The sequence below is a fragment of the Cebus imitator genome, unplaced genomic scaffold (genome assembly GCF_001604975.1).
Source record: "Cebus imitator isolate Cc_AM_T3 unplaced genomic scaffold, Cebus_imitator-1.0 Scaffold125, whole genome shotgun sequence".
In the NCBI taxonomy this organism is placed as follows: Eukaryota; Metazoa; Chordata; class Mammalia; order Primates; family Cebidae; genus Cebus; species Cebus imitator.
The window spans coordinates 4,343,057-4,368,302 of NW_016107440.1; the positions used below are offsets into that span (position 1 = coordinate 4,343,057).

At 43.3% G+C, this 25,246-nt stretch overlaps 1 protein-coding gene across 4 annotated transcripts in view; it reads right to left on the bottom strand.

The window, feature by feature from the left end:
* PINX1 (PIN2 (TERF1) interacting telomerase inhibitor 1) overlaps positions 1 to 25,246 on the bottom strand; it is a 77,460-nt gene that overhangs the window by 39,154 nt on the left and 13,060 nt on the right. For 2 of the 4 annotated variants that reach the window (XM_017540456.2, XM_017540458.2), the window contains exons 5-6: positions 17,501 to 17,593; positions 11,557 to 11,633 (exon numbers count right to left, since the gene is read on the bottom strand). In XM_017540456.2, coding sequence (XP_017395945.1) covers positions 11,557 to 11,633; positions 17,501 to 17,593 — 170 coding nt within the window. The remainder of the gene's footprint in view (positions 1 to 11,556; positions 11,634 to 17,500; positions 17,594 to 25,246) is intronic. The other 2 variants (XM_017540457.2, XM_017540459.2) reach the window with 2 other exon arrangements.

Here is a 25,246-nt window from a genome sequence, read left to right on the forward strand (position 1 = left end):
TGTCGACCAGAATCTGGAGATCTTAACTCGGAAGGAAGCCAGGAAAAGATAATTTCATCTTGGGAAAAGCGATCTGATTTTCACCTACTGGTAAACCTACATAGTCAGAACCAATCAGCCTATCTGACATGAATAAGTAGGAAGCATTTATTTTCTCCTATCTAAAATCCTGTATTTTTCTATCAATAACACAAAAACACACCCTAAACAGCAAGAGCAGCAGAAAAGGAAAAGTTGGAAAAAAAATGCAGTCACACAAACTGTAGTTAAAAAATGACTAAGTTTCCTTGATATATGAATTTGTTGGAAAACCATTTATCAACAGCCTGTTTCTCTCTAGCAGAGTCCCTCAAGCCGAGAGCCATGTCATTCCCCTTTGACTGATTAATTAGCCAATCAGGGGACATTTTTCATTGTGAGGTATGATGGTTTATTTCAGCTAATGTTTGGTCTCTAATGGCAACACATTAAAGCCAACTCGGCTATTTTAGCCCTGTGGAGTGACCAAAAGGCAGGAACAGAAGATAAATCAAAAGAGCTCCCTTCAGTTCCTCTTCAGTCCTTAACAAAACCCCTAAGGAGCAAGGGGCTGGAGGGGAGAGCCTCTAACAATAAAGAGGAAAAACAAATCAAAGAAAAGCACACATGTCTTCCAGCCAAAGAGTAGCCTTCCCGCTTCCAAAGAGCAATAATTTATCCTCTGTTGATTTACAGACCACTGATAGAACAGGCCCCAAAAAGTCAATATCTAGCTCTTCTTCCTTTTATCAAAAGCTGTGCTCAATAGAAAATCTAGCTTTGTCATGCTTCTTACTCACGGGCTGATTTTCCCTGCACTCTGAATTAGAAGAGCTGTAACCCATCTCAAGCACTATTCACACCAAAGTCACTCCAGCCAGGAATATCCCACTGCACTCAAAGTTCTCTAAGCTTCTTACCTGTCCCTAAGCTGTGAGGGCACTGAAAACACCAAGACATAGAAGTTTAGGAGGAGGGCAGATGGGAATATTCACATATCCAGCACAAGAAGCACATCTTCAACATGTCCACTGACAGCACGTTCACCAGGGCGGGTCTAACGACCTGGTCTTTGCAATTACACACTTTATCATCACCATCATCACTCATCATTCTAATTTTATGAATGTTGGAAGCTGTGTTAGTCTGTTTTTGCATTGCTATAAAGAAACATTTGAGGCTGGGTAATTTATAAAGAAAAGTGGTTTGATTTTGGCTCACAGTTCTGCAGGCTGCACAGGAGGTGTGCCGCTGGCATCTGCTCCTGGTGAGGCCTCAGGAAGCTTCCAATCATGGTGGAAGGGGAAGGGGGAGCCAGCTATCACATGGCCAGATGGCAGGAGGAGGTGCCAGGCTCTTTTAAACAACCAGATCTCACGTAAACTCGAGCAAGAACTCACTAATGATTATGAGGACATGAAGCCATGCATGAGGGATCCGTCCCCACAATCCAAACACTTCCCACCAGGCTACACCTCCAACACTGGTGATTACAATTCAACATGGGGTTTGGAGGGGACATACGTCCAAACTGTATCAGAAGCCTTCAGACAAGACACCACTGGTTCCTTCCTTCCCAACTGACTTAAAGATGACTTCCACATTGGTAATCATATTCCTGCACCCCGCTGGCATTTGTGTTTGAGGCCAAGACGAGTCATGGCTCAAGTTGCTCCTGCCTTTTGATGCTTGTTCAGCTAGAGAACTCCCACCCTTCAGGCCTAGCTCAATTTACAAATCTTCTGTGTGTCTGTGTCTTCTGACAGACTCAGTGAGCATTAACAGCTCCCTGCCTGTGTCCCCATATTATCTAAGGCATATTTCAACAAATGAATTCAATTCAGGGGAAACCTAACCGAGAACCCACCCCATGCCACACATGGTTCTAGACACGTGGAAGTATAAAAATTCCTGCCCTCGTGGGGTTCCAATCTCCTGAGGCAGGGCAGGCAGTCGACAAGCGAACTACTGAGCACGTCAGCTGGCGCTCACTGCTGTGAAGGAAAACAAGCACCAAATGTCTGTACGTCCACCCAAAACCGCAGAGGACATGGTAGTAGAAGATGATTGCCACAGTCATTACTTATCTTAAACACTAATTAAACCAGCTGATGTGTTAGGAGGTCCTCTACCGTTGCTGTAATGGCAAAATGGCATCAGAGCCACTTTTCTAGAGGACTCTGAGAAGGAGGTGCTTCTCAGCAATGACCCTGTTTACTCAGTATGATTATATTAAATATTGTGACTATGCACAGATAGGTACAATTTTCTCAGTTCTAAAGGGTGTTTCACAGAGGTTATTATTTGTCATCCTAAAATATGAGTGCGCTGATGGCGACTGTGATGACAGTGGTCTTAGCAGCAGCAGCTAAGACGCACTGGGCACTTACTGTGTGCTGGGCATTTCGCTAAGAGTTTTATGTGGCTTATCATTTAATCTTCCCTGGATCTTTTATTGTCCCCATTTACAAATGAAGAAGCTGGGGATCATAGAGTTTAAATAACTTTCCTCAAATCACACAGTCTTCAAACTACTCTTGGGCTCAAATGCAGGCATATGAAACTCTCAAGTGTCTATTCACAACACTATGTGCCCCTGAAGTGGCCCTCTAGAAGAAACCAGCATGGGACATTCATTAGATGATCTGATTTCCTCATTCTACTGGCTCAGATGGTTCTACAAGGTATATATATTTGATACCAGGTATCAACGTATAATCACAGAACCACAGGAAGGTGAATCCTGAGACAGCCATTTCAGTTACCTACACAACAAACCATCCGATGTTTGAAGACACTCAGTGGCTTCAAATGTAAGAGCCATTTCCCTGTTCACCCTATTTCTGTGCATTAGCAATTCGAGGAAGGGCTGGGCTGAGCAGTTCTGGCTCAGCGTCTCTCACGTAGTTGTTGTCAAAAGGTCGGGAGAGCTGGCAGAGCAGGGAGCTGGCCAGGCACCCCCTCCCCAGGGAAGCTCTGGGCGCCTGTGTAACTCAGTGATCAAGGTCTCTCCACGGGGGCATGCCTGGGCACTGGACCTCCTCACAGCTTGGGGTTTGGGGCAGCTGACTGTTTACATGAAAGCTTCAAGAACAAGTGTTCCAGGCAATGAGGCCTCAGAAGTCGCCTGGCACCCTACTGCTAGACTGTCTTGGCTAAAAGTAAGTTCCAGGCCCACCCAGCTAGAGGGAAGGGGACCAGACTCCACTTCCTGGTGTGGAGGCCGTAAGGGCCCGTATAGAGAAGCATGTGGAATGGGAGGTATTGCTGAGGCCATCTTTGGAAAACAGAATCTATTACACAAACATTCTACTACATAAAATGCAAGACTTACTTATAGATAGGAAAACTGAGTTGACAGATAAAATAAGAACACCCTACCCAAGGTGAAGGTAACTTCGCCTTGACACTCAACATTTCTAGTTACTCTTTTAAGTCTTGAATTTGCTAGAAGAGACGACTTACTATTTTACCTCACGTCTATTTGATCTCTTGCTTGGACATACCAAAAGCCTTTCACATTCATCTACTGGATAAAGCACATAAGTGGATAAAGCCAAAATCACTCAGGTATACACAAATCAAGAAGAATACAAGTAATGTTCTTGCCTTTGCTGTCGTGGAAAACATAAAACTTCAAGTCAAGGCTTAAACCTGCCAGCAGCATTTCAAATGGGATCATTTCATGTGCTCTCTTTACTCCAGAATGGGAGAAGGTCAGAACTGGAAGGACTTGAATGCATTTAGTTGGGACTCTTGCCTGGTACCAGAACCTGCACAGGGCGCTCCCCAGGAGGCGTGCACCGTGGCCAGTGGCTCTGCCAGCCCATGCATGCTGCTTCCTTTTCCTGAGTTGTTACCTTTCTACGAATTTCATCGGTCAGTGCTAGTGCTTCCTTAGTCCTGATGCTCTGATAACCACACCCAATTCTTCCATCTGTTACTGTACATAAAATGCTTTCCAGACGCCAAGCTCCCTGACGGCCATTCCCTAAACGTACTCCTTTAAAACATGACACCCAGGTCTGCACATAGCAGTTGAGCACAGTCTCGAGGAACAGAAGCAACAAGTCTGTTGTTTTCTGCAAGTGGGCACGGCCTCCCTGGCACAGCCCAGCCTGCGCTCAGGACAGGTGTCACAGGACATAATTTGGCTTAGGTTAAACTTGTGGTCAGGAGATGTGTCCTATTTTCTAACTAATTTTCATCTAGCTGCTACCAAATTAGATCTTCCTAGAACTAAGTGAGACTATACATACCTTCATAAACTTTCGCCTGAAAACAGTGAAAATGTTTTGGCCAACTGTCCCAACTCAGAGAGATTACTTTGAATCAAGATTCTGTTATCAATGGACAAAATGATGACAAGAATTACTGAAGTCATCATTGTTGGGAAAGATGAATTTTGGAACTCAAGTGTATATGTGTTACCTGGCTTGTCTGTGGGCTTATATTTCTCCCTTACTAAAAGGGTCTTAATTAGAAGACGACTTTGGTGTCCAAATGTGGAGCAGGGAGAGGGTGGGCAGACAACAGGTGCAGGAAGAGGGGTCCACATCCCGCAAATCCCTCATGAAACTCACCTAACCATAAATGCCAGGTATCAGTGTGAAAATTCAGAACAAAGGAGAAACCCCCTTCAATTAAAAGGCATTTGAAAAATTAATGCAATAAAGAGACTCTTCTCAAAGATTTTCTTCATGAGGAACTTAAGGCATTGAATCCAACCAGAAGAATGAATGGTCCAAAATACCTTGTGAACTCCGCTAAGCCAAAGAGAAGCGTCTGCTTGGAATTCATTTCAGACTGGATGGATAATCAGCAAGCAATGGGAAAGAATGGGGACTGACAAAGAGAGATGAGAAAGGAACACAAACTACAAAGTCATGCTTTGCTTAAAAAAGCAAAAAAAAAGCAGAAGAGTTCAGAGAAAATGATTATTGATTTGGTACCCTGGGAGAGTGAAATTCTCATGAGGTTGCTAATTCAATCAGGTTAGAGAGGTGAAGAAATGGACAATTATTTTGCCAGGAGCCCATGCCAGAAGCACACTGTTCAGAGAAACGAAGTGAGAATGCTGGTAACACATTCTCCATCCTCACTCCGGTCTTGGAGTATTTTCTCTAGTGATAAGGCTCAATCCGGAAACAAGCTGGAGAGAGGAAGGAAACTGGGAAGGTGGGGGAGAGAGAAAATGAGAGAGAGAGAGAGAGGAAAAAAAAAAAGAGTAGCAGGAAGTTCAACCAGATAGGAACTGATGGAATTTGTTTTTCAGTGTCTCCAACTTCAACTTGCAAACCAAATCAGAAAAGACACACGCTCACGTACACCAGCCCGGCAGGCACTGGCCAGCCCAAGTACCTGCCGCAGGTCTCAAGGGGCCCTGGGAATCTCAATTCATTATCTTCGATCATTTCTTTGTCTCTGGAGAAAGTGCATACCTCTCCAATTTAGGAGCACTCCAAACCAGAGTTATTGTCTTCCAATCAATATAAAACAAAGATGGTGGGAAAGGGAGAACTTGGAAATCAGAAACATGCAACCAGCCGTCCCCCCACACAACAGTTTATGAGAAGTTTTCTGAGCAATTGGCAGTTCCTGATGATCCTTCACTATTGAAGCGAGTACTTCTGAATAGCCGGATTCAGTGGGGAATCAGCACCTCCTGACAGCTTCCGTGTCTTGAAGAAATACTAAGCACCAGTAAAGTCAGAGGAGAGTCCTTCAAGCAACAGGAATGCTTTATGTTCTGAGCAATGAAAAACAGCCAGAAAAACCATTCTAGAGTGATGCAAGGTCCGAAAGCCAGTTTCCGGCAAATTGGGTTGATTGTTAAAAACATTAAAAAAAAAAACAAAATTTTTTTTTATTTTTAAAAATTCTTTTAAAAAACAAAATGGCAAGAGTACACATTTATTCAATAATCCTTTCTCAAGAATCCACAAGTAGACTGTGCTTGGCATGGAATGTAGATTATGAATATTTCCTCTCTCAGAGAAGAAATATGTCTTGATCAGAACATTTTAAAAGGAAAAGGCATTTCAAATATCAACCATGACGCTATACAAACCATGATTTTTATGGTAACACGTCCATTTTTTAAAAAAGACAAGTAAGAGAACCTTCAACTGACTGAATCTCTACCACGTGCCAAGAATTAGAGCCAGTCACATGCTGGGGACCCAGAAGTTAGAACACAAATCCTCTCTCTTGAAGGTGTTCGCTGGCCAGTATATGCCAGGAATAAAAAAGTCCACATGTAAAACAGAGTGAAGCGATTTCTTCTTTCTTTTCTTGTGTTTTTGAGACAGGGTCTCACTCTATCCCCTAGCGTAGAGTGTAGTGGCGTGATTCTAGCTCAATGCCACCTCCCAGATTCAAGCAATCCTCCCATCTCTAGCCTCCTGAGTAGCTGAGACTACAGGTGGTTGCCACTGAGCCTGGCTAATTTTCTGTAGAGACAGTGTCTCACTACATTGCCCAGGCTGGTCTCAAACTCCTGAGCTCAGGCAATCCTCCTGTCTCAGCCTCCCCAAAGTGCTGGGATTATAGGTGTAAGCTACCGTGCCCAGCTAGCAATTTCTTTATTAGATGCAAAAAGGTCAGCAAGGACAGAAAGCATGATTTAAGTTTCATAAACATGTCCTAGCATAAACATGCAGTTAGCTTAGATTGTTTGTTGCTTCGTTCTGATGTAATCTTCTTTTTATTTCTATACATTATATTCAAAATAATTAATAGAACACATTCTTGGTTGGCATAGTTTGTTCCACTACACAACGCAAAGTTCATTCCTACTATGCTCACAAAGAAAATTTACATAAGTAATTTTTTTTTTTTGGAAATGAAGACTTTTAAATGCATAGTCTTAGATTTTAAAGCTTCTTTTTGGACCAAGGACACCTTTGAAAATCCACCAAAAGCTCTGCACGTGTGCCCACACATTTTGCATGCGGTTTAACGGAGGTTACAAACCTCACTATAGTGAGTGTACCACGAGATATCGCCAATCCCATGAGCTCTCCAATACCAACACACGGCGGATGACAAAACTGTCATGATAACACTTTGTACTTAAGTATCACTTCACAGTTTAATATACTCCTGAAATTACTAAGTAAATGATTTAATCAACTGGAGCGAACTTTAAAGACATCAAATGATTTGATCTCTACAAGGAGTTCTCTAAAGACTCATAAGATACATAACATTGAGCGAGGCTCAGTGCAGGAAATAGATCATGGAAATGACAACTGGCCTTTAGCACTGAGTAGTGACCCCTGCAGATCTAAGCAGACTCAGCATCAAGCTGAGAGACCATGTGATCTGTACCCACAATATTCCACTCTCATCAGACAATTCTGTCGGCAGACAATTATCTCGGCTGCCAGGGTCACGGGTGGTGTTGGAGGGGTATGCAACTATGACTGGGGTTAGCATGAGGGAGGCCTTGGTGGTTATGAAATAGTTCAGGATCTTCACTGAGATAGTAATGGTTACACAATCCACAAATGTGATAAAGAGGCACAGAGCTATACGCACAGATGGTACCAATGGCAATTTCCTGGTTTCATCCTGTACTGTAGTTATGGAAGATGTAACCACTGGGGAAAACCAGATGACAGATGCACGGAGCCTCTCTACTATCTTTGCAACATCCTGTTAATCTATAAATATTTCAAAATAAAAAGTTAAAAAAAACCCTCATGGCTATTAATCAAGGGCTACAGATGTTTCTTGGATATAAATACATTCAGATCATCCAGTTCAATAGAGAGATGAAAAAAAAAAAAAAAAAAAAAAAAAACACACGTATCACAGCATCTATGCTCCAGACGCTCAAGCTCTTTCTTAATTCAGCCTCCAGCTCCAACACAGAAGTCAAGTCGTTCCCCAGGCTGGCCCGGACACCTGGTCACGTGCTTCTTAAACCCTAACAGCTCACCTCTGACTAAAGGTAAGGCAAAGAAGTTTTAAAATTTAAACCATTATTTTCTACAAAACAGGAACAGCCAATCGTTTTTCCACAAAGTTATGCTACAGCACCAACCACTGGTGTCTCTGGTGAGGCTCAACGGAAGCTGCTAAGGCCTAACTAAATCCCTTTGATGGAGGTTTTTTTTGTTAAATGCAACCAAGTTCATTAACTTCGACAGGAGTGTGGTATGGGAGAAAGAAGGCTGATTTCAGAATTGCAGGAGCGCAGACTTGAAGCCCACGTGTGCCATTTTGGAGCGTTCTAATAATTCTCTCTGTGCCTCAGTTTCCTCACTGCTACAGAGGGATGCTGATGCCTATGCAACAGCATTGCTGTGACGGAGAAATGAGAAAAATCCTAAGTGTCCGACACAGGATTTGGCACACAGATGCTTAATAAAACTGGAATTCTATGATGGCAGTCAGGAGCTGTAGAAAGTAAAATCGGCAGGCTGGGCTTAATGCAAGAGGGGTGCTGTTACCCAAGCCAAGAATGTGTTTAACGCCAAGGTTCTGGAACTCCAGATGCTGAAGACAAGTCAGCGTCAGCACCTAACTGGAGCACCCACAGAGCTCCTGGTACCTTAACAGCGCACACTACCATGGTTTCCGGACTCTGGAGGTAGGTGACCTCCAGCAACACCTTGGCCTCTGCAATGCCAAATATAGACCCAGGTCGACGCGGCTATGAGAGTCAAGCGAAGCAACAACAAGCAATACTCCCGCCAACTGAGGATGGGAGCAAAAAAGGTGGTATTTTCAAACAGATCTGATCAAGGGCCTCCTGTCTTTGGCTATAAGGGCTGTTGTAACTAAAAGGTAAGGTTTCTTAGCAACAGTCTACTCAAGGAAGGTACAAGTATACCTCAATAAAAGCAAACAATACATAAAAATCCACATGGATGTCAAAGATAAATTTAGAGGTCATTCCGCTTTACAGAAAGATGTTCTTATCTTAAATGTGATTACATTTAAATAGATTCTGTTTTCTGCACACATGCGGGCATCTGTCTGATGGAAACACTGCCTAGGCCCGACATCCTCAGTGTGGCACATGGGCCAGCAGCAGCGCTGCCTGGGAGCTCCTCAGACGCAGACGTGCGGCTCTCGGGCCCCGCCCAGGTTTCATGAGTCAGAACCTGCAGTCTGACAAGGAAGTCCTGTGTCCACGGCAGGACTTGAGCTTTGTCTTCAGGGTTACTCACGACCCCAAAGCCAGAAGCTCTCAGTACAGCTGCACGGCAGGATGCCCCACATTCTCAACCCTCACTCCTTACCAAACGAATGTTAGAGTAACTGCTGGAACCAGCTGGGGAGGCACTGAATTTTTTTTTTCCCCTTTGGAATACAGACACCTGGACCCTAACCCAAGATTTAATGTAATTGGTCTTGGGCAGGACGCTGGCATTAACCTTTTGTTTAAAGCTCGGTAGGCAGTGCCAGGGCAATGACCCTGTCGAGAACCATGGCCACAGACCGAGAGCAGAGCCTGGTAAAAGACAGGCTCACCAACACGTAGGGCCTAAATCCATCACCGTAGAAAACACTGAACTGGAAAGAGAGAGGAAGACTGCTAACAGAAATCTTGCACAAAACACCATGCTGCATCAAGGGCGATCATCTCTACACCAACTGGACCAAAAGAGACTCTCCCAGGGCTAGCATCAGGGAACTGTTTCTGAAGCTCCCCAGACACAGGTGGGTGTCTCACTTTAACATGACTCAGCCACCAAAAAGTCAAGTAATAATAGTGTTGAAAAACTCAAGGCACCCGACACCCGTAATTCCTCAAGCAGTAATCTGCCAGAAGGTCAGAAACCTCTGATCTCTTACAACTAAGAGCTTTCTGCAACAACCACATAAATCCTCTTAAAGTCTACAAAAGCCTACAAGTACAAGTTGTATTTCCTTCCCTGATCTGTTCAATTCTACATTTTCAAAGGGGATGCCCAGGAGGGCAAAGGCTGGGGGTGGTGGGTGGGCAGCAGGGAGAAGAGAGAGAATCAACGTGCAGGGATCTGGAGGCGCCAGTGAGAGGCATGTGAGCTCACGGGGCTGGGGAGATGGACACTATCTCAAAGTGTGGGAGGGATGTGGAGCTCAGGGTGTGACTGTGGGGTGGGGGCAGCTGTTGGGCAGAGCAGAGGAGATGGAGTGCAAGAGACACGGGACTGGAATTCCAGTTCTTCCTGAGGACACAGAGACGACTGAGGAGAGTCAAGGGAGAGGACTGGAGGGGAGGCTGGGATAAGCCAGAGGCCACATCCTCGGTGAACAGGAAGAGTAGCCTAGTCCAGGTCTCATGCTGAGCACTGAGGGCAGACATACAACCAGAAGCCGGCCTGTCTCTCCAGGTTCTTTCCAGCAGCTCCTTGTGAAGGCCTGATGTTAGAGCGGCTTCTCCCTAGTGACTGCTGCCTTTCCCGTGACTCAGCACAGGACACGCAGGCACCAAAGCCAGGTCTCCTTTCCCGGCCTGCTGCTTCCACCTGCTGAGGGTGTAGGGGCAGACAAGGGCTAAACTGGGACTTGGGAATTGAGTCCCAATCTGCACAGGAAATCGCCAAACAAGACTTCTAACCACTGTAATTCTGGACTCTCTAAAAACTATTAAGAAACGAATAGCTACCACCCTAGAAATAAAGATTGCTGTCAGTCTGGAAAAATGCCAGGAATGAATAAATTAAGTCTTTTTTGTTCTATGGTCACCAAAGGCCCTGGCTAGGAACCAATAAAAGATCAGTACAACACACCAGGTTAGCTGAGTAATAGTGGTTGCAACCATATATTCCAGATTTTCTTAGACAATGCCAGTTCTAAATATTTTTAGCCTGTTATTTTCAGAAATCCATATTTCAAAATCCGAATACATCTCAAACTATATCCAGGGCTGTCTCTTACACTTAAAAATGATACAAAATACTCTTTGCGATATTATACAGCCCAATTTAATAATTAGGATTATAAATTATGGAGTTCATTCCATTTAGGGTATAGTTTAGTCACTCCATTCTTTTCTCCCAGTTGTAAAGCAAATAATATTGTCTAATAGAGGAAATACCCCATCTAACCCCCTTACGGGTGGTGCTGATCCAGCGCTGTCTCAAAGGCTTTTAGAATGGGATAGGCTGGTTCCAGAGGATGACGAGGACATTCTTCCTCCCTCCTCCACTCCAAAAGGAGTAACACAGTCTGAGCAGAACAGACAAAATCTCTCCCTCTCTCGGCCATGGAAGAGACATACTCCCTTTTGATTATATCAGCAATGGGTATTCTTTCCCAAGTTTAATCTAGTCCTCATACCAAAGCAAAAGGAACAAAAGCCAAACACCAGATGACGATTATTCTGGGTTTTTTGTTTTTTTTTTTTTAAGTTTCCTTATAAAACATATCTACCCACTATTATTACCAAAAGGCTCATATCTAGGCTGTGTAAGAAGCCTCCAAAGTGTTTTGGAAACTTTGTCTGAAAAGTACTAGCCATAGACATAAACAGTCCTAGACACAGGTGAAAATCAGCCAGTGTTAAAGCGGAACACGGAACTGTATGTGGCTTTGTACCTCAGCAGTCTTCTGACTCTGTCTTTTCCCAAAAATGCAGTCAAGATCTGTTTTGCTCCGAGATGATAGATCCTTCCCTAGAAAAACAATGTGATGCTTTTCAGTAAGACCATTCTTCCCAAAAGAAGGAGCACAAACATAATTCATGCAACACCTGAAAGGAAAATGAATTCTGGAAAAGAAATCAACAATTCTGTAACTACCGACTTTCTACTCACTTTTTCATTACAACTCTGTCATTGGCAAACTAAACTGAGTGAATTTTAAAACCAAGAAAATGTTTTAGAACCAGAACTCTTGATATTCTCTTAATTGCAGAAACAACCCAGAGCATAGAGACTGCAAGGAAAGCTCAGTTCCACAGCTCACCCCACTCCTGCTACGTCCGCAAGGTGCAATTCCTGCATCTCTGGGTTTCCCGTTTACAAAACAGATCTCATTCACGTCAGAAACACGAGCTACTGACTTAGAAGGCTGTAAAATACAGATTAAAAAATACTACTAGATACATAGCTTCAAACTCCACATATACACATGAATGAGAACATAGCATATTTGACCACAGGAGCTTAATAATCAACTCAACAAATAAAAACTTTAAAAGAATATATGTGAATAAAAAATACTGTATAAGGGTCACAGGGTTTCAGATTTTTCTTTTTAAAATGTTCTTTACTGTTCTAGCTATATTGTCTTTAAATAAAAGGCTGCATAAGGGGAGCAGGAAATTAAATGGCTCTACGATTCTCATTTAAAACACTAACCAGCTGATTTAAAATTCACTTCTTTGGAATTTCCACTTCTACTCAATAATCCTCTATGAGCAGTCAGCCAAATCTATTCCCACTTGTCAAAGGCATGGTAAATGTATTTTAAAACATAACTACTCCATGTAAAGGCTTGAGGCTCTGGGTGAGGGAGGTTCTGGGTCAGACACAGGAATGTGAGTTTCACGCTGGAAGCCCAAGTTCCACCGTCACAGACTCACTTGTCTTCTTGGTTTCCTGTAGCACACTGACTTGGCAAAGTAATGTCATGACCCAGAAGGTTCTAGTTCACTGACTATCACTGGGGCACTTAAATATGATGTTGCTCAGTGACTCTGTGAAATTAAAAAAAAACAAAACACCCTTCAATTTAATGCAAATCCAGGTGCCAAAACCAGTTTCCTAGGCAGCAGTACCAGATGAAGTGGCCCAGGCGGTATGACCAGTTCCTGACAGGAGGGCAGCCTCCCCTGGGCTCTGCCTGCTGCTCTCCTTCCTACCTGAGCCCGACACTAAGCCATCCTGCTTCTCGTTTATGAATAAATAGGACCCTACACAGAAAGACCCAACAGAAAACCTACTAAGAACAGACGAAGCACATCACAGATGGTGCAGAAAATGAACCGGAAAAGTGGAGAAGAAAACTGGCTGTAGCGGGAAGAGGTGGACAAAGGCATCGGAGGTGCAGAGATGTCCTCACAGCTTTCCTGCCAGCACAACCCATTTTCCAATGCAAAGCACATTCAGGGTGGCAAACTGCTACTTCAGAAAAGGGAGCTGTACTTAATTTGAAATGTGTATTGGCCATCTGTCCCTAACCTCTGGAATACAGACACTCTAGAAAATGCAAATGATGATCTTTTTGACAGCCATTTGACTAAAAGGAATGCTGGAGGGATTAAGGAAGAGACAGTACATGCAAGATCACAATTTTAAAACACGACGTCAAAATATGAACACCAAGATTCAACATAGATCTCAAAGTCAAAGGCAACACTGTGAGGCTGGCAGCGACAGCAAGCTATACCAATGAAGGTGCAGCTGTGTCTAAAGTTTTAATGATGGGTTCTTGTATCAGAAATGTTTATCCTTTAGCAAAGTTCACTTAAGTAAGTGTAGAAACCAGGGCTGTTACAGGCCTTGCTCTGGATTTGATCTGGAAAACAAGAACACAGACAAGAAGGAAGAGTCAGACTAGTGGAAAGGAATACGAAAGGTGGATAAAATGGTGAAGATGGAACTGGCTTTGAGACAGTTACTAATTAATGGTCCTGATGGAAAGCTTATAAACACCAGAAAATTATGGCCACTTGTGAATAAAAACCACAAATTTAAAAAGCATTTAAAAAGCTCATTTTGTTTCAGTTCTGAATTATGGTCAAATCATACAAAATACTGTTCATAAACTCAGAGAAAACAATTAACAAAACTGCATAGGAAACAGATCTGGTTCATCTATTAGTCTTCAACCTGTGACATTCCCAGAACCAGTAAAAAAGGCCTCCGAGAGTCAAACTGAAAGTTCCTGCAAGGATGCGCAGATCCTTTCACGGAAGAGTACTCTGGGATCCTTTAGCTGTTTGTCTAATGATGATGATGATCAGTTTCCCAGTCTGTCAGGGTGGCTACTGGGAAGGGAGGAACATGATTCCTATCGTCAGATCCGTTTACAATCCCAACAAGCCCACATGGGAAGCAACTAAAACTATAAAAAACAGACACGAGAACTTAGGAATCCTGCCTAGGATGATTTAGGAACTGTTTAGCAATAACCCAACAGGCTCTAAGGAGCAAGCTGCATTAGAACTGCGGTAGAACTGAGGCTCAAAAAACCAAATCTATGGAAAAGTAGAGTGGAGTTGCCCAGTGTAAAGAAGCGAAGGGCAAGGAATATGTCTGCCAAAATCAAAAGCACTTAGGGTTTATGTAGGTAGCTTCAATTGTTTAGAAAATTCATTTCCATTATTCAATCAAGAAAGACAAATACAATGACATACTTTTATTTATTTATTTATTTTTTCATTGCAAACACACAGAACTGGCAGTCAGCCTAGCGCAGAAGGTAAAGGTAACTCCACTAAAAGGCACCGTTAGCAAATCAGGAAAGTGGAAAGAGCCAGTGTGGGCGACACAGGTCAGACCCTAATAGCCAGTAATAAGAGTCGGAATTTTCAAAAAGCCTCCTAGGTGCTATTTAACATTTACTTAAATGTCAAAAGAATCAGAAGAGGAAACGTAAAGCTCCTCACTCCCCGTGTGCAACTGAGAGCGGGGCTCACCGCACTGTGAATACCAATTCTGTGATTCCGGACCGGAAGCCAAGCACCTGCAGCATGCGTTAGGCATGTGCTTTCCTTGTGTAAGAAGCACATAGAACAGCCCAAACTGTCACAGGAATAAGAAGTCTGCAAGATTCCCAGGAAAAAGCTGCGCAATCACAGTTGATGCAACTTTCACCCAATGACCACACAACTGAGGGGGGAGGCGCTACTCTCCTGACGTCTCACCATCCAGAAAGAAAACCTCAAAAATGGCTTTGGATCGACTGACATTTTCCCCTCTGCAGAGATGGCCTCCATGTGCAGACATCTTTTGAACTAACAAAAACCCCAAACCATGCTGGAGTTAGCCTTTTAAATAAGTATGGCTAAAACTGACTTTTAAAATTATACAATAAATTAGCTCAAGTTAAAATTATTAACTTGGGACCAGGGAGAGGAATAAAACAATATAACTAAAACGACAGAACTAAAATGATAAAACCGAGTGGGTGCAGTGGCTCACACCTGTAATCCCAGCACTTCGGGAGGCTGAGGGAGGAGGATCGCTTGAGCCCAGGAGGTCAAGTCAGCAGTTAGCTGAGATTGTACCTCTGTGCACCAGCCAGAGCAACAGAGTGAGACCCTGTCTCAAAATAAAAATGATGCAGCCGATATTTAGGCAGTAGCAAATTTTATAACACTTTTTGCTACTATAATCTTACTAGAGTAAAATTTTTATCTTCACTCTTAGCAAGCTATGTAAAATTCCATCTTCCTGTTTGATTTCCTGGACCATACATGAGTTATAATCTGAATCATCCTCATCAACTCAGTGAATGAGTTACTGTCATTATGAGCATACCCACTGGTTAAAATCCTTATCATCATATACAATGCTGGAAAATCAAAAGTTCCATAAACCAGAACCTACCTTAGAACCTAACAGTCACTTACAAATGTGTCCACATTTTGCAAAAGAGGAAACTGAGTCTGAAAGACGGGAAATGGGCAGGTGACTCGTCTGAGTGAGTAATGGCCAGAAGCCAGATTTTCTGTGATCTAAGACAGTCCACCTTAGAGGAGACTTTAAAATAAGCTTGCACCGTGGGCTGCAAAGCTGGATGGTACACCACTCTTTTCTTCACTACCTGGATTTTTGCTTGTCTCCTCTTTTCTACTTAGGACCAGTCTGCATGTCCTTCATGTCTCCACTGGAGCTCCTCTCTACAATCTAACAATAGACCCAGGACTCTTTCTGTGCTCCATACTGACTCCCCACTTCCCCCCAGCAAGGCTAATTGATACAGAACCCTCGCTGGAAGACAGAAAAAGAAGGCACAACAAACCCAGCGGTCTGACAGGGTCACCCAGCAAAGGAGTGGCTTAACTAGAAATAGAAAGCAGATGCTCCTGGCATCCATTAGATTAAAGCAGATTAACGTGGCTTATCCCAGCCTCGGCAAACGTTTCAGATGAATTCATGCATGCAGTCTGGCACCAAAGGAAAATTAGAAGATTCTATCTGCAAAAGTGAAAGCGTAAAAGGCTGCCACACCATCCGAAAGTTATAGGTCACTTTTGAGTTTTACTAACTTGTTCCGCAACAGCACCTTCTGTGATCTCTAGTTTTTTTTCTAGGGTCTAATGAAAAAAGGAGGGCTATTTCAGGGATTGGGTATGAAGTAAGCATCTACCCTCTCCTCAAAAGGACTGAGGGCCAACGAAGCCTGATTCCTGTTCCCCAGCAGGCTGAGGTGGAGGGGAACCCCAGTCAGAGGGCATACAGGTGACAACCAAGAAAGTTCCTGCCTGAGAGGAAGAAGGGATGGAGTGGAAGAGCCACGGCTGCTGGAGAGGGAAGGGAGGACCGGCCTCACCCTGCACGCAATTCCTGACCCACTCAGCTCTGCATGGCCTCTCACCTCAACCAAATCCAGTCCTAACTTTTGGGCTCCTGGCCCGAAATGAAAAGCATCATCAATAGGGTAGAGTATGGGAATTCCAGCTCCCACTGCTATCCAGACAGGTTCTACCAGGTAAGAGCTTCTCAGCAATGCCTTGATATGCATGACATTCACAGAAGACCAAAGTAAAGAGATATCGAGGTAGAAACACAGCCAACCTCCCAGAGAAGAACCATCAATAGACACTAGATATGACAGCATCAGCATCATCACCATGCTTCTTATGTATACCATGTAATAAGCAGGTTTTTAATTCATGATACTGTTCTACCAGCAAACAAGTGGGGAGTTGATTCTATTGCCTTAAACTGTTTCTTTCCAATGCAAGACTGCCACCTCATGGCTAAAGGGGACAACCACATGCACAAATGATTTCACTTACTGGGGAGGTGGTGATGGAAGAATAGGAATTCTCACCCAGTTCTCAAAGGAATTTCTACCCAACTTGGCAATGACCACGGAATGCCCACCTTGCAAAATGGAGGAACTATGTGGAATAAAGGTCAACCAGGGAGAGTGCTTTATCACACTGGAGACCTCAATATAGAGCCTAATTCTCTAACCTGGCATATTAAGAGCTATTTAACACCAACATTCAGCTCTAAAAAAACGAAGCAGCTAAAAATGTTGGACAAGAAATTAAAATTATTTTCTGACCTGGCCACAGAAAGCCTTTTTTTCCTCAAATAGAACCTGATTCCATTGTAGCTCAGCCACAGGACTGGTTGACAGTCTAAAGCTTAATCTGGGCCCCATCTCAGCTCTCCTGGATCTGATTCTAACAAGATCCTCCAGAAATCCATAGTCACTGCGCAGACTCTAGCACTGCTTCGGAGCAATTCAGCCGGCTATCCACAACACATAAAGTCACCGCTGGCCAAGAGCAAGCATGCTTCAAGCAGCTCAGGACAAATAAATAGATTTCAACAAGTGAAGAAATGCTTAATCTTACCTTTTGTGAATTTCATATAGTGAACACGGTTTTTGGAGATTTTGGACTTTTCCTCAAGGCTAAAAGATTTCTTTTCCTTCTTGTCTGAGGAGTCTTTAAAAAAGAAGAAAAAAGAATTACATGAAAGTCTTGTAATCCAATCTCATTCATCCTCCTAACAGTGAATGGTCCTCAAAGAAAATTGTAGGCGCCCATCATTCATGACTGAACTCTCATTAATTTGCTCTGCAACAGCACCATTCTGCTGGATCTCTGGTTTTCTTCTACCAGCCAAACAATTAGAAATATTTCCTTAATTTGCCTGGCATGGATCAGGCAAGGCTGCCCTCCGGAAATTTAGAAAATCCTTGAGGAAGAAATGAAAACTTGTGTTCACACAAAAACATAGATATGAATGTTTGTATTAGTCTTATTCATAATAGAAAAATATCAAAAAAAATGCCCCCAAGTCCCTCAACATGTGAGTGAATGAACAGCTGAGCCACCCCTGAGCCATCCTCACAGTGGAATACCAATCCACTGAGAAGAGGGGTGGCGGCTCCTGCCGCAACAAATAGCCAGGAGACTTGCTCAAAGAGGTCCACCTACAAAACACACCGTACAACTCCATTTACAGAACATGCTAGACATGACAAAACGACAGAGGACAGATGAATGGTTTCCAGGGGACAGGTATGAAGGTATTAATACAAACACGAAGCATGAGGTTGCTGTGCCGTGGTGGCCAATCCTGTATCTTCACTGTCGTGGCTGCTGCATGAATCTACACTTGTGATAAAATTGCCCGGAACCATACGCCCATGCACAGATGAATGGAGACCAAAAAAAAAATAATGAAAACTGGAAAAGGTTTGTGGTGCAGTTAACAGTAACACCAAGTGTCCACCTCCTGGTTTTGAAAAGCCACAGCAATATAAGGTGCCAGCCCCAGGAGGAGCAGGAGGAAAGGTATTCAGGGCTCTTTGTACTATTTTGCAAACTCCTACAAGCCTGAAATTATTTCAAAATAAAAAGTTATTTTAAAAAGTGAATAAAGGTAAGACAGGTTAAATGACCATCTAAAAACAGATGAGAGATGGTGATGAGGTGACGCATGACTGAGCAGCACCAGCTGTGAGCCACCACCTCCAACGTCGGGGCCTCGGGGAGGACCACTGGCAGGGCAAGAGGAGCAAGAACACACTGCTGAGGACGACATCTGAGTGGGAACTCGTCTGACAGAAGAGAAAACCTGCGCCAGGAAGTGTCTCTTGCCTGAAGTATCAGAGCAAGCTGATCTGGGGCTAGAGTCAATTACAAAGTAGCTAGCTGCCCGCATCTTCTCGCCTGTATCTGAGTTCAGAGAGAAGAGTGCCATAGAAACAGATCAGGGTAGAAAGGAGACTAAATTTTCCTATAGTTTTAAGAACATTTAGCTATGAGATTAGAGAAAGAGGAAAAAAAGAAACGTTCACCTTAATACTGAGCACAAGAAGCACGTGTCCATTCATTGGCATGTGACTGACTGCAGTCCCTCCCCGGGGTGACTAACTTCACAGGTGAAAGAGGAACCATACAGCAGGCTTGGAAAGAGAAGACAGACGTGCCACACTCAAAGCAACGCCCAGCATGGGCTCATTATTTCAACAAACTGAAACATTCTCTTCTGCAGCCACTTCCCAGGGACACCCTGGAGTTTTTTCAAAGACATCTACCAGTAAAGTCTTCTCTTTTGCACTTCCTATGGCACAAAAAATTTCCAATGCTGATGTTCTAATCACAAATCCCCGAATCGGTTGAAAGTAGCTCCTGCTGCCCGCAGGCTTACGCGGGACTAGGCGCTGGACTGGAGGCTCTCCATGCATTCTCAGATTTCCTTCCCACAGCCACTCTCTAAGAGAGCTGCTGCGATGCCTGAACCCACTGCGGAGGACGACACTGACAGGGCACAGCCAGGAAGGAGCCGCGATGGGAAGCCCAGGCAGACAAGACCGAGAGGCCACATCCTGAACCACCACACTGTACCCCTCACAGAGCGGCTCTCACCCTTCAGAGGATAGAACGATCACCTGGGAAGCTTCTGTACCTTCTGAGTATGCAGATAGACCGAAGGAGGCCTGAGCATGGACAGACCTTGAGGAATTACTCTCTATCTTTGTTCTTGAGCACTTGTTCCTGAAAGTGCTTGGAGTCTGAGTGGATACGCTACCGCGGCTGTCCTTTCCTGTCTGCCCCCTCCCACTTCATAAAAGAAAGGCACAACCTTCCACTAACCAGGATCAATGAGGGACAAGTGAAAATGCTGGAGTCAAAGCAGCTGGACCAGTCCCTACATCCCTACCACCAACACAGCTCATCAAGAGGTGCACTGCCAAAGAGATGTGCTTGTTTAATAAGCATTCAAAGTTTAAGACAGATCTGCTAATTTTACTAACTCTAATCTACTCATCATGAGGCCAGGTGCGGTCCCAGCACCTTGGGATGCCAAGGCAGGTGGATCACCAGGTCAGGCGTTCAAGACCAGCCTGACCAACATGGTGAAACCCCCATCTCTACTAAAAATACAAAAATTAGCTGGGCATGGTGGCGGGTGCCTGTAATCCCAGCTACTCAGGGGGCTGAAGCAGAAGAATCGCTTGAACCCAGGAAGTGGAGGTTGCAGTGAGCCGAGATAGAGCCACTGCACTTCAGCTTGGGCAACAGGGCAAAACTCTGCCTCAAAAAAAAAAAAATCTATTTATCATGACGACAACTTAATCCAACTTTTTTTTTTTCTTTTTTTTACATTAAAGCCTTGGGTTATTAGAAATAAACCAAAAACTTAACATGTACTTGTTTTGTGGCAGAGAAATATAATAGGGTGGTCAATTTTTTTAAAAAAGTTTAAGCATAAAAACATATTAATATAAAATACTATGGGGTCTACGAAATGGAAATGCTATTTCGGGAGAAAAGATATTACGAACTATAACATTTCTGACTTTCTGTTGTCGTTGTTGAGACAGGGTCTCACTCTGTTACCCAAGCTGGAGTGCAGTGGCATGATCACTGCTCACAGCACCCTCGACCTCCTGGGCTTAAGGAATTCTCCTGCCTCAGCTTCCCAAGTATCTGAAACCATATGCACACATCACTATGCCAGGCTCATTTTTTGATTCTTTGTAGAGATGGGGTCTCACTTTGTTGCCCAGGCTAATCTCAGGGCACCTCCCTACCCTAGCCTCCCAGCGTGCTGGGATTACAGACGTCCAGCTCAGTTCTACTCAGGTGGGATTACAGATGTCCAGCTCAGTTCTACTCAGGCAGCATTTCTTCCCCCTCCTCCGCTGCCCGCCCCCGATACGGACTCTCACTCTGTCGCCAAGGCTGGAGTACAGTGGCACGATCTTGGCTCACTACCACCTCTGCCTTCTGGGTTCAAGTGATTCTCCTATCTCAGCCTCCCGAGGAACTAGGATTAGGCACATACCCCCATGTCCAGATAATTTTTGTATTTTTAGTAGAGATGGGGTTTCACCACGTTGGCCAGGCTGGCCTCCAAACTCCTGACCTCAGGTGATCCATCCACCTCGGCCTCCCAAAGCGCTGGGATTACAGCCATGAGCCACCTCGCCCAGCCAAATACTTGTTGATGTATTTTAAACAGATGACAGCGGGCATCAAGCTGCTATTGTGCTTATTGTAGTATACTGCAGACATTTAGGACTGATGTCATAGTTTTATTTTTAAATGCCAAGAAATGTTCACTGGACACATTTAAGGGTAATATAATGGTTTTGTTTTAAAATGTCAATATTTTCCAAAAGGCCAGAAATTATATTCTTTACAACTATGTATCTATGATTTAAAAAAAATCCTAGATGCAAATCTAAAAATGTGAGTCAGGGTACACTTTTTAAAAATTCTTCTAGGAAATATATGAGCAAAGCAAAAACTGAAGACACCTGTTGCAAAGCACCCCTTTGCAGATCACAGGTGCCCTGCTTACTTCTAAAAATAACACATTCTTTTGTGGAATACAAAAATAAGTATGTTCCTTACAATTCATTAAAACAAAATTACCCTGTCTCATTTAGTTATTCCCTGTCACATTCAACTTAGTGTTGTAGCAGACTTAAGAGTTTTAGGAGATGCTTGTTAACTTTCATCATAGATTTTATCATCTGTGATTTTAAGTATTTAAGTGGCTCACTTCTGTAATCCCAGCACTTTGGGAGGCCAAGGCAAAAGTATCACTTGAGGCCAAGAGTTCAAGACCAGCCTGGGGAGCATGGCAAAACCTCATTTCTGCTAAAGGATATAAAACTTATACGGGTGTGGTGGCATGCGCCTATAATCCCAGCTATTCAGGAGACTGGTGTGGCGGAATCCTTGGAACCCAGGAGGTGAAGGTTGCAGTGAGCTGAGATTGCCCCACTGCACTCCAGCCTGGACGACAGAACAAGGCTGTGTTAGGAAGGAAAGGAAGAAAGGGAAGGGAGGGGGTAATACACTGGTGAGGTTTGGCTCTGTGTCCCCACCCAAATCTCACTTTGATCTGTATTCATCCTAAGTGAAGGGCCAGACCAAAGGGAGAGAACTGAATCCCCGGGGCAGTTTCCCCTGTGACAGTGAGTGAGTTCGCAGGATATCTGATGGTTTTATAAGGGGCTTCTCCCTTCACTCAGCTCTCATGCTTCTCCTTCCTGCCGCCACATGAGGGATGTGTTTGCTTCCCCTTCCACCATTATTTTAAGTTTCCTAAGGTCTCCCAGCCATGCTGATCTGAGTCAATTAAACATCTTTCCATTACAAATTACCAGTCTTGGGTATGTCTTTATTAGCAGTGTGAGAACAGGCTAATACAGACACCAAACAGAGTACCAGGTCAACTCAGTATCCTTGTTAGGACTGAGAGAAATGGGGGTGCCTCTAAGAAAAGGCGAGACTCAAGTTTCTGTCTCTATGGCTGTAGTGGTGGACCTAAAGGGCACCTCAAGTCTGACACTCTAATCATGTCATTGAGCCTATTTAGGAAAAGTGACTGCATTTATACATGAGCAGACACTCATTAAGGTAAAAGCTGATGCCTGATATTCAAATTACTTTATCTGCTACTATTTAATTAGCCTTCACCACAGCTTTAATATGACATCAATTGCACATGCCATATTTCACCTTACGTCTACCAGAAAGGGGACCAGGTAATTCTTCACTATTGTTGTGACAAATACCAAAACACACACTACTTAAAATCTGCATAATTATAAAGCAACCCCCTAGGTAGCCACCTCCCAGATTTGAGCCAGAATACCACCTGTATCTAGAAGCATCCAGCAACCCTGCACCCCTTCTCATTTTCTGCTCCTTCCTCCGAAAACAGTTTCTCCACTCCATGCCACTGAAATTCGGGGCTGTTCCTTTGCGGAGGGGGTGGGAGGGCACAGCTGTCCCATGCATCACAGGATGTTCAGCCAAGTCCCTGGCTCAACAGCCCCCTACTCGCCAGATGCCAGTAACATCCCCTCTACTTGTGACAACCAAAAATGTCTTCGGACATTGCCAAATGTCCCATGAGGGCCAAAACTGCCCCTGGTTGAAAACCACTGTCCTAGGGGTAACCATTATTTTGTGTTTTGAGGTAAACACTCCCCTTGTTTTTCATTTGTGTCTTAACCATTTCTTTTTCTGGTGGGGGGCAGCAGGTGAAAAGGGAGTAAACAGTCAGTGAAAGTGCAAAAAATCAAAATGTTCACAAATATCTGCATAACTGCCAAGCAGGCCAGAAGCTCCTCACAAGCCCTTCTCAATCCCAAACTTCGCTCCCATGGCAATCACTACTTTCACAGTGGAGTGAGTACTCATGTCTGTTTTTAAAAAGTTTTACCACCTACGTATGGCACTAAACATCAGGTCTGCCTGCTATTTGTAGCCTATGTAAGTGGAATCAGCTGGATGTATCTTTGTGTCCAACTTGTTTTGCTCAACATTAAGTCAATGAGCCTTCTACACCAGAGGACACACAGTCTGTGGGGCAAATCCAGCACACCACCTTTTTGGTAAGAAACCTTTATGGAACATAGCCACATCTGCTGGTCTAAATCCTGTCTGTTGCTGTTTTCACACTCCAATAGCCAAAGTGAGCAGTTTTGCAGAGGATCTGTGGTCTGAAAAATATTTCTATCTGGCCCTTTCTGGGAAAAGTTTGCCAATCTGTTTTATAGTCTTGCATGCAACTATACTGCATTTACTAATCATTCTATTGTCAGGGAGCATCTGGCTTATTGCCAGTTTGGGGATACCACGAATAATGATATCAGTGTTCTTGTACACATCTCCCAGGACACCTGTGCACAGGCTTCTGTTGGACAGGGGTCAGGTCAGGGGTTATGAAGATCTTCAACTTTTGTAAATCATTCTAATCTGTTTCCAAACGCTCATACCAGGTGACACTTCCACCAAGCTCTGTAAAAATTCTACTATTCCACACTGCCAGCAGAACGTGATATATTGCCAGTCTTCCTCATTCCAGTGGCACGCCGTGGTATCACATGAGGTTTTATTTTGCATTGTCCTGATGACTAATGTGGCTGTGTACCCTGCCATACGTTCCCTGGTCGCCTGGATGTCTTCTCTTGTGAAATGCCTGTTACACTCATGCTCACTTTTCTAGCACATTGTCAATCGTTTTTTATGTATTGGCAGGGGTTCTTGATATATTCCGGATCTGAAACTTTTTCATTACATGTATTGGAAATATCTTCTGGTGGCTTCCAATTAATAACACTTCTTGATAAATAGAAATTCTTAATTTTAATATAGTTCAAGTTACCAAGCTTTTTCTTTATCAAGTGTTCTAACGCTTTATGACCTGTTTAAGAAGTCTTTTCCTCTCTCAAAGACATGTAGATATTCTTGTTCTTCATCATCATCTTCTAAAAGCTTTACTGTTAGGCCTATCACATTCTTGCTAATAAATCTACAAGGAACTGATTTTGTGTGTGGTATGAGGGTGGGGGCAAGTTTGGGTTTTTTCTGAGGAGAGTTAACTGTCAAGGGCGGGACCAGCTAACTGTTCCAAAACCACTTACTGAAAAGACCATCTACTTCCCACACTGCAGTGCTACGCAGTCTATCTTGATGCCAAAACTACACTTACTTCAGTTGCTATAGTAGCTTTGTAATAAATCTTGATATCTGGCCTTCTGTAACTTCTCTCATTAATGTTTTACATTTTTTCAGGGAGAGGTTTTAAAGATCTCTTGTGAGATCTACTAAAAGAATCTGATGTCTTTTACCCTAAAAGATATAATAATATGTCATTTTATTTAAATTTTCATTTAAAATTTTAAATAATTTAAACATCATTTTATTTTAAACAATCTCATTATATTTTAAATTTTATTTTCTGTTCCTTTTATATAGAAAGAAAATTAATGTTTATATATTGACTTTGTATCCAGCAACTCTGCTAAATTTAGCAACTATAATAAACCCGTGAGTTCCAGTCTATATACAATACACTCATATCAATAAATAATAATAATTTTATTTCTTTCTTCTTTTCTCAATCAATCCTCTTACCTTTTCTTTTTCTTCCCTTACTGCAGTTAAGACACTGAGATAGTAAGGAAGGTCAGTTCCTAGTAGGCTAGAAATCTTACAGATTGTAGAAACTTTAAGGAGAGTAGATTCTACCCACTTTTACAGACAATGCACGTAAAATATGGCAGAGATAGATCTTAGGTTTGGTTTCCTAGCCTCGAAATAGAAGAGAACCAACCAAAA